The sequence below is a fragment of the Mchenga conophoros genome, linkage group LG14, assembly GCF_057382185.1.
Source record: "Mchenga conophoros isolate Kocher_MC1m ecotype Shallow Benthic linkage group LG14, M_conophoros_male_GT1.1, whole genome shotgun sequence".
Lineage (NCBI taxonomy): Eukaryota > Metazoa > Chordata > Actinopteri > Cichliformes > Cichlidae > Mchenga > Mchenga conophoros.
Genome location: NC_140539.1, coordinates 27,010,969 through 27,021,230, shown reverse-complemented (window position 1 = coordinate 27,021,230; position 10,262 = coordinate 27,010,969). Strand labels below are relative to the sequence as shown.

Genomic DNA, 10,262 nt, shown 5'->3' with positions numbered 1-10,262 from the left:
TTATGACACAATCCCACGGCCCATAACAGCTTTCTTTGTGTTCATCTCTGGTCTCAACAGGATTATGTAACATTTGGGTCCAAACAGTGTGATCAAGAGTCCAAAACTTGAAGCAAGAATGGCAAATACCTCCACTGCATCTGCAAGATTTCCTGGCGAGCTGATATAAGCAGGAACAAAGGCCACCCACACAGCACAGAAGATCAGCATGCTGAATGTGATGAGCTTGGCCTCATTAAAACTATCAGGGAGATTCCTCACCAGGAATGCAATTAGACAACTGAGGAAAGCCAGCACACCAATATAGCCCAATAACACTGCAAAACCAACAGTGGACCCAACAGCACACTCATACACTATCTTGTCATTGTGGTATTGGGTGTTTTTATGTGGAGTTGGAGAGGAAGAGACAAGCCAGGTAGTGCAGATGGCTGCCTGAATAGATGTAAGAAATAGAACTGTTCCTCTCTGCTGCATTGCACCAAACCACTTCAGACTGGTTCCCCCTCCTGGCTTGGAGGCTTTGAACACAGCCAGAACAACCATGGTTTTTACCAGGATGCATGAGACACACAGCACAAAGCTGATCCCAAATGCTGCGTGTCTGAGTTGGCATGTCCACATCCTGGGTCGTCCAATGAACAAAAGTGAACACAGAAAACACAACTTAAGTGACAACAATAGCTGGAAACTAAGTTCTGAATTGTTGGCACGTACTATAGGTGTTGTGCGATGGTAGATAAAGATCCCCAGAACAACAGCACATATAAATGTTCCCAGTAAAGAGGTTGCTGTCAAACAAATACCCAAAGGGTCATGATAGGAGAGAAACTCTGTCTTCTTAGGAACACAGTAATCACGCTGTGGGTTTGACCAAAAATCCTCTGGACAACTGGTGCACTCCAAGGAGCCTGACAAAGAGGGGTTGATGGTTAAATGCATCCTATATTTCACAGAAATTAAATCAATTATGTCATACAGAATGATAAACACCCACTGCTCTTGTTAGTGATTTTTCCCTCAGAACAAGGGATGCAGTCAAAACAGCATTCAGGCTCTCTCTTCCTTCTCACCATGTGGGTACCAGGAGGACAACTCTCACTGCATACTGATTGAGGTGGCTATTGGACATAAAAAATAAATATTTATTGCCTGCTACAATTCTATATACTGTAAATGTCAAATAAAAACATATCTAACCTTTTTGGATTCAAAGTTCCAGAAGATTTTGCCTTCATCAAGTATGAGTTCTTCACCTTTGAAAGCTGACCTTTTGACCTCACCTACATTTTGAACTTTAGTGCTTCCATCAGGGAGCCACAACCAGTTAATAACATCATAAATTGGTACCACATCACCATTCTCATCAAATGACACTTGATCCCCAGATGGAGTGGTGAAGTTTACCTTTTCCATGTAATAAACAAGCTGTTTAAAAAGGACATAGAATAATTAAATTACTTTTTGCACCAAAAGTAATTATAAAGCAAATGATTTATTCAAAGGTGGTGTGTAAAATTATATCACACCTGCCAAGGCTCCAGTGACTGTAAAGTGGCACAGCTGTCCCCACTAAAAGGCCCTCTTCCTGGCTTGCACCGCAGCATATCATCAAGGGAATGTGCAAGAGCATAAACGGCTTTGTACACATTATACTCAGGCCTCAAGTTGGAAATGTCCAAGTACTCAGTGTCAACATTTCCTAGATCTTCCTGTCCAGTGCATATTGCACCCCCACCTTCCAGCCAGCCTGCTGGAGCTGGAGCAAATCTGCACTGAAATGTAAATTCCCAAAACTGATTCACCTGAAATATATTGAAAATTATTTGCTACACGTGATGAAAATATATATTTGTTGTGACTATCACTATCACTATGAGCTGTTCGCACTTAAGTAAAAAGCACCATCACTTCATGCGGATACCCTTTCGGAGCCAGCTGCGGTCGCAAGGCTGGAGCCGAACAAAAACACCCTGATAACGACTGCGTTTAGTCTGTTCCTTCTTATTCCATGTAAGGCCACCTGGGTTGGCTGGAAGACTGTTTACTTAGCCTAGCAGGGTGAAGGACACTTTCTCAGCTGAACTCTGGACACGCACACACATACATATACACTGATATGCACACACTCATCCCCCCCCCTTTCCAAACGCCTTCAATGCTTGTTGCCTCTTGGGAACACGGCGGTTCTGAGCCCGCGCTGGAATGGTAGCGCTGGGCAGGATGGCTGCTGTGGTTGCTTCGGATTACTCCTCACCCCCCACCCGACCCTGTGGCTTGTCACGTGTTCCATAATGTTGTGTCGTGGACATTTATGTGCTTTTTTGTGCAGAGGAGTTTTTTTGTTTCCTGTTCTCATACTGTCCTCCCAGGAGCCCAGTATGAGTAGAGGTCTCTCTTGTACTTTCCCATTGTAGTGTATATTTCAGTGTTTTTTTTTCTTTAAGGCTACTGATCTCTGAGCTTTATCCCCATGTGATGTCTGTGTTATGTGTGTAAGGTAAGGGGGGGGGGGGTCCTATTTCACTGCAGGGCAAACTGCACGTGACGAATAAAGCCTTGATTGATTGATTGATTTGATTGATTGAAAGGGTTCAACTCTCACCATGCTATTTCCGTAGCTACTGTTGTGATGTAGATCAGGACGTATTTGTAACAGGAATTCCCTGAGCCCTGGTATTTCTCCTCGGCGAATGGTGATACCCAGTGTACCACCCAGGTATGGCATAAAGTGAGGTGTTTGGAGCACAGCAGATTCTGCCCAGGCTTCACTGGCTATCCATTGTAGGCCAGTCACATTTTGCCTTACTACCTGTGAATTAAATTAGACCAAATCTATGAAATGATACTATAAGTAGAACTTCTTTAGTGGCATTATTATGCCAATGAGGCAGCTATTCATCTTGTAAATAAAATTTATGTAATTATTTTCTGTACCAATTCAAATAATGATGTAATACGTGTTTTACATGATATGGTGATTCAGACTTTTGTAACTAGTAATAATTAAAGTGTTTTAAAGCCAAACCTCTTCCATCAGGCTTATCATACGACTAGGAATTTCAAAGACAATGACAACTCGAGCTGTGGATTTTTTCATCACATCAACAATCCTCCTGAGTTCATCTGTGTCTTTGTCCCAGGGTAAAACCTCAGTGTAGGCCAGGCAACCTTCACCAGACACACTCAGCTCAGACTGAAAGGATCTGGCTGCATGAAGCCCATAATCATCATCAATCACAAGCAGACCTGCCCAAGTCCAGCCGAAGTGCTTTAGAATCTGAATCATTGCACGTACCTAAGTGAATACAGATGAAAGGGTAAGGGCATTAAAAAGATTTAAAATAAAACTTTTCAGTGTATTATGTGTTTATCAGCCTTCACAGAACCGCATATATATATATACGTATATAACTGCAATTTAGCTTTTTCTCTGAGATAATACAGAAATGGAGTGTAGTTGTTAAAACTAATCATATTATCATTTCAAACATTTTGATATCCTTTTGTGTTCTCCCCCTTTACACAAATATTGTCTTCTTCAAAAATACTTTTGTGTTTCCATTGTTATTTTGGTGACAAATGTTTACCTGGAAAGCATCACTTGGGATCGTTCTAAAGAAGGATGGATACTTTTGACGGTCACTCAGGCAGGAACATGTGGCAAAATAACTCACCTGTGAAAGATACAGACTGTATATTGGAGAGCTATCCACGTAGAAATATCGTAACTTTGTCATCATGACTGCATTATTTTTTTATTCATAAAATGGTTTTACATTTTCAATTATATCAAACTAATCCATGAAAACAGTCACATGGTCAAGTAGAAAACTTACCATAGGTACTCTGTACAAACCTAAGACGTTGGAGATTGCAATAGAATTTGTAGAAGATGAATCACCCACAATCCCTACAACTGGAGGATTTCCAACACATGTATCATCTACTACAATTTGATCCTCTTGACCACTGGCTAATGACAGTGCTCCCCGGAATCCAATTCCAAGTTCAAGGCAGTTATCATAAAGAGTGTATCCCAGAGTCACATTAGGTAGCAGGTTTGTGTTTCTGTTGATCTCATCAATAGCAAACGCCATGGTTTGTGCGAGCTTAAATCCTAGGACATACACACTAAGACAAGAAAAAGTTATTATTGAATAAACAACAAGATTTTTAAAATGTAACATATGTTGCAAAATTACTAATATTATAAACAATTAAGAAAATTCAACAATAACAATTAAATGTATTGTTTAACATTAATAAAAGCAGCTGCATTTTTCAAGATACATGCATTTATTTCCGAATGGCATAGTTATTTTAGATACAAAATATTTTCTTTGAATTAAGTTTGATAGTTTTTCTTTTTCTTTTTCTTTTTTTTGTAGTTTTTTTCCGTCATTGTTACCCATGGCAAGTAGGCTGTTGTGGCTGTGAGGTAAAAGACAGATCAGAAACACTTGAAAAGTGGACTTGAAACAGTCCCCCCAGAACCACATCTCCAGTCTTGTGCATCTCATTTAGATGAAACTGTCCCTGTAGCTGACAGGAAAAAGAAAACTGAGGAGATGATACACTAGTAGTAACACAGGAATACAGTAAAACAAGCATGACTAGATTGTTATGCAAAGATGAGCACATGGCAGCTTTCTGCATTTTTTACACCAGTCATTAAGTTTTATTGTTTGCCATTCTCTTTTATTGACATGCTGTGTTGTTTAGTTTTGCACACCACCCATCAGAGAAGAAGGCGGAGCATACTTTTCATTTGAGATTGCTTCAAGCAACCTTACCAATCAAGGGACTTAAAAGAAGAATACCAAGAATTCATGCTTAATGTCTCAACAAGGCCATATTAAAAACTTCTATCCATATTTGAATTGAAACAGAAAACACAATAGTTGAGTGGGCAACAAAAATATATGAAAGCTGTGGGGATGAACAGAAAAGTATTTGACCAGCATAATATAGTCTGCAGTATGATCATTGCTTTAACAATGTAACAGATAGCTTTAAGATGGCCTTAAGATGTTTATGATGATGTTAACTTTGTATTTCAGGTGCAGTTATAACTATTTTATACATATTGCATATCTGTGCTTATTTGAGTTGATGTTCAGGTTCTTTAGAGGTCGTAAGCCTCACTGACGTGACTGTTCAGGTGATACATGCTGAGGGAAAACTAGAACATAGAAGGAATTGCAATACATGCTTACAAAACACTTATATCAGGTCATTTTATATTAAGGTTTTAGTAGAGGTTCTTGGTTAAAACATTTATTTAGTAGAAGACATACACATAGTCTCAGTGAGCTTCTGGTCTAGTGAGAGGTCAGAGGTGCAACAGGTGAATTGAGAAAGAGCATTTGAGGACGAGACACAGACAGTAGGAGGTGAAGAGGTGACACAAAGAGCATGTGAGGTCAACACGTACACACACATTAGTTAAGATTTATTTAGAGGGGAGATCAGTTATGTCTAGACAAGAAAGAGGAACAATTCATTTTAAGATAAGAACGGAAAGTACCAAGCCATGAAAATAGAAGATGATTTTCTGGGCGAAAAGTCATGATGATGTTGATCTGATCTATGTATAAAATGTACCGGTGACGCATGAAGGGGCGTCAGTAAACAAACCCTGATGTTATAAAATAATTGTTTGTGCCTTAGTAAGTCGAAGATCAATTGCTGTTTTCAGTGATCTTCCCACGTGTGAATTAAAATCTTCGTTTGACTTCACCCGGCCGGACCAGTGTGGTTATTTTTCGATCACCTCTTGTACCCTTCCTCAATTCATGAATCTTAACAAAGCGAAGGAGGGTAAAGGGACCACTCTTGGTTTTGATAAGTTTATGTTCCTTCTAATCATAACCCATATCCACTGTCATTCTTTATGGGAGTGCCGAAGTCTAGAGTTCTAAGATGGGGACACAGTCCAGCTCCTCCCTAGGGCACCTCCTGCAACAGACGAGCCCACAAGAGGGCAGACCCATTTTTATCTCTTCAAGCTGCACCTGACCAGTCTCTGTTGATTAAGGTCCAGCCATTAGGCACACTCCCGTAAACCCCTTAGCATTATTTGGTATTGAGATAAAACATGTATTGCATTTTTAGGTCTATGTATGTGACTCACAAAAGGAGTTGACTTGGAAGTGAACAACTGGGACTTTTATTGCCTCAGTACAACTCATAAACACATACAATCACAATCAACCAAGTTTGTACACTAATAGTGCTTTTTTGGGTGAATAGATGTAAAAAAAAGAAAGAAAAGTTTGTCTTGGACTTTGCTGAAGCTCTCTTAAATGAATAAAACAAATTAAAGTCTTCCCATCCTAAAGTTAGAAGTTTCCAATCTGAATTGTCTTTAAAGTTTGTTGAAACCCATACTGTTAGGGACGTGTCAATGTCCAGACCCTATTGTCTACTACCTGGGTAGGACTAATAGTGCATAAGGCATATCTGAAATCCAAGTTATTGCTTGAATCAGTTCTTCTGAGAATTCCCATATTCTGATTGCATGGCTGGCTACACCATTTCACAATCATCCATTTTTTAAAATCTATTTTTATTATAGTTTACAACATTGCAACTTGTACTTGTCAATGTTCACAAGTAGGACAGTTACAGGAACCGCAATGCAGAAATGTAGATTAAAATAAGAATTGCAATTACGAAGCACAAAACAAAACTAGGAAGCAAAACAAAACCCAAGCAAGCAAACAAACAGACAACAACAAACAAAAACAAAACAAAACAAAAACAAAAGCTTTATGTAATATTAAATAACATGTGACAAACTTAGTGTTAGGAGGTGGTGGGTAGGTGTATTGTTGTTGTTTTGGGTTTTGTTTTCCTTTTTGGTTATAGGTAGGCGAGGCGGGGCTTGATGGCATTCCAACACACCTGCGACGCATCGGACGTCATCTGTGAGCGCTTTTAGGGAGCAGAGTCACGGACGTCTGGTGCCGGAGTATTGTCGCTGTCACAAGTGGTAACGAGTTAGCACAGGCTGCATCTGTTGATTTTACGCTATGGAGCTGTATGTTTTAAAGGATCCACGTTTCGCCTACTTTTCTTTGTCTTAGCCTGTTCCATCGCCTGCCCGCCTACCTAGGATTTTGTGTTGACTATTGTGGATCCGCGACGGAGTGCTACGTACCATCAGGCGGCGATCACCGCAGCGACTGTGGTTTGGGTGGTCAAGTAAGCTCTCCAACTCTCTCCGTCCACTTGTGTTTAACGTTCGGCTATCAACGGTATGTCATAAGCCCTGTTTTGTTCCCTGTTGTCAGGTAGCTCCGGTGCGTCTGCTGCCTACCTGCATGCTTCGGCTCCGTCTCATCACCTCGGTGTTTATCTCCTGGCACATTTTTAGTTATCACTGTATATAGCCCCTTCCCTTGTAAATATTCCCCTTACTCGTGTATATAAAAACTTGCATCACAAACTATTCTGCGTCCGTGTGTGTTTCTGCCACGTAATCCATCTGTGTAATCCAGCACACCTAACACTTAGCCATAAATGAACAAAACGAGACAGACCTATGCTAAATTATTGAAACAGTAAAGCATGTATGGGTCGCCAACGCTCAATAAACAATTCTCTCTGAATCCGCAGAGCATATGTTATTTCCTCCATCTGGTAAATTTCTCTTACTTTATCAATCCACATATTATATGAAGGTGGGTCAGGATTCAGCCATTTAATAGTGATACACTTTAGTGCTGCTGTAAGCAAGATTCTTAAGAGATACTTTTTATTGTTTCCCGCAAAACAATTTGGCAATACTCCTAAAATGGCTAGCTGTTGGTCTTTTGTTAATGGTTGTTGGAAAACTGTATTGAGAACTTTAAATATGTCATTCCAAAGTGAACAGATTTTTGGGCATGACCAGAATATACCGTATTTTCACGACCATAAGGCGCACTTAAAAGTCTTAGATTTTCTTCAAAAAGTACGGCGCACCCTATAGCGCAGTGCGCCCTGTGTGTTTTAATGAGGACGTAGTAGAGAACACCATGAGAACGCTAAAGGGTGAAGTGTGGCCGAGTTGGAGGAAAGACTCGAGCGGTGGATCATCGAGCAAAGAACGAGCGGGAGAAGCGTTTCGACGGTCACCATTCGGCTAAAAGCAGTTTCACTTTCACTTTTTATGAAACGGTGCCATTTTTCCATCAGGACCGGAACTACGGTAGCGCAGCAACTTCCAGCGGATTATAAGGAAAAGCTGGCCATCTTCCGCTCCTACTGCAGCAAACACATCGGCGACAAAAACATCCAGCCCAGCCACATCACTAACATGGACGAGGTCCCGCTCACTTTTGACATCCCGGTGAGTCATACTGTGGAGAAGAAGGGGACCAGCACGGTAGCGATACGCACAACGGGGTATGAAAAGTCTTCTTTTACTGTTGTGCTTGGCTGCCATGGTAATGGACAGAAACTGCCACCTATGGTGATATTTAATCGAAAGACTTTGCCTAAAGAGAAGTTTCCAGCAGGAATCATCATTAAGGCAAATGAAAAGGGCTGGATGGATGAGGAAATGATGAAAGAGTGGCTGAGGGAGGTGTATGTAAGGAGACCAGGTGGTTTTTTCCACGCATCACCATCGCTCTTAATCTGTGACTCTATGCGTGCCCATCTCACAGCCGATGTGAAAAAACTAGTGAAACAAATGAACTGTGAGCTTGCTGTCATTCCGGGAGGCCTGACAAAGGAACTCCAACCCTGGACATCGGTGTGAACCGCCTGTTCAAAGTAAGGCTGCGAGCGGCCTGGGAGCGATGGATGACCGATGGAGACCACAGTTTCACCAAGAGTGGAAGGCAGCGCCGGGCGAGTTACGCCACAATTTGCCAATGGATTGTACATGCTTAGGCTAACATGTCTGCTGGCATCATTTCCGAGGAGCCGCACGGCACGGAAAGTGACTCTGACGGTGAAGGTGTCATGATCCTGGGTCTTTTGACCCAGCGTTTTAAGTTTGAGTTTATTTTGTTCATTAGGTTATCTAAGTTCATTTGGTTATTAGACTCCTTGTGTTTTCTTCCCCTGTATTTAAGTTTCCCCTCAACCTTCGTGTTTCATGCTGCGTGTCTTATGTTATCAAGTTTGTATTATCATGTCTGTCTCATGTTTCCTGTTTTATTTTGAAGGAGTCGTGTGTTCTTTGTTCATTGTATTTAGTTTCACTTCCCTTGTCCTGTCATTAGGCTCATGTCAGTCAGCTGTTCCTCCATGTGTTCCCACTTCCCCTAATCACCTGCTGTGTATTTAAGTCCTCTATTTTCAGTGTGTGATTGTCAGGTCGTCTGTTGTCCATGCCATGTTTCCGATGCCATGCCATGCTTCCAATTTCCTTGTCTAGGTTTTTCTTATTGTTTGTTTAGATTCCCCAGTTTAGGTTTGTGTTAATTTTGCTTCAGTTTGCCTTGCCCTTTGTTTGTACCTTTTCTACCAGCCATATTAAACGGCTCGCCTTTGTTAACATTTCAAGTTCTGTTCCCTGTTCCTTGGAGTCTGCGTTTTGGGTCCTTTTTTCAATTCATACAGTCTGCCCTCGCCAGACTGTGACAGAACGACCTGACCAGAATGGACCCAGCAGACATCTTTGAGGATTTTTGGGAGTTCAGCACTCGTGTGACCATTCTCCATGGACAGTGGAAAATCTATTCTGCGTGCAGACAGGAGAGTGAGAAGGAGTCAGTTAGAGTTCAGCTGCACCGGATTCTGTCTGCATACCCGGCTTACATGGAGGGATTGTCGGAGGATTTGCACGGCTTCATCCGCACCGTGTTGCCAAAGCAGCCCCCCAGCATGCAGACTGAATTACTCCAGCCCCTCTGTGACGCAGCCCTCCCTATGCCAGCTATAGGAGCTAAAGTTGGCGTGTTGAGTCTCCCGCCTGTCTCCATGTCCATGTCGCCACTGCAGCAGAGAAGTGCTGCGTTTCCCTCACCTCAACCGGTGGCTGCTTCCAGTGCTACATTCATCTCAGCTGTAGCGGCGCCGGCCTCCACAACCACCGCTTCCAGGAGGAGGCGGCGTCCAGGTCGTCACCACGGCTCACAGCAACATGAGGTGGGTGATTGTATTCTGAATCCACGCGTTTTTTCTAAGGACAATATTGGAACAAACACTGCCTTAAAGGTTCATGGGCATGTTTATGAAATGACTAAGACTGAAAAATCACCAGCCAAGTCTTCCACGGAATATCTTATCCCTCTGCACAATTACCTAGCATCCCAGTGTAT

The 10,262-nt window shown here is 41.8% G+C and overlaps 1 protein-coding gene across 1 annotated transcript; it reads right to left on the bottom strand.

Annotated features, from left to right (window-relative positions):
* LOC146559932 (extracellular calcium-sensing receptor-like) lies at window positions 1–4,518 on the bottom strand. Its single transcript, XM_085244378.1, has 9 exons — window positions 4,412–4,518; window positions 3,840–4,134; window positions 3,591–3,677; window positions 3,029–3,298; window positions 2,606–2,812; window positions 1,530–1,805; window positions 1,201–1,428; window positions 998–1,121; window positions 1–911 (listed from the first exon to the last, which is right to left on the bottom strand). The coding sequence occupies exons 1-9, from the start codon at window positions 4,516–4,518 to the stop codon at window positions 1–3; spliced, it is 2,505 nt and encodes an 834-aa protein (XP_085100504.1).
* Window positions 4,519–10,262: the final 5,744 nt, after the last annotated feature.

Excerpts from the sequence above, each read along its gene's own strand:
- LOC146559932 (XM_085244378.1), bottom strand. The coding sequence starts at position 4,518 with ATGCACAAGACTGGAGATGTGGTTCTGGGGGGACTGTTTCAAGTCCAC. Across the intron at positions 4,135-4,411 it reads CAACAGCCTACTTGCCATGG|TGTGTATGTCCTAGGATTTA; the intron begins GTAACAATGACG and ends TTCTTGTCTTAG. Across the intron at positions 3,299-3,590 it reads TCCCAAGTGATGCTTTCCAG|GTACGTGCAATGATTCAGAT; the intron begins GTAAACATTTGT and ends GTATTCACTTAG.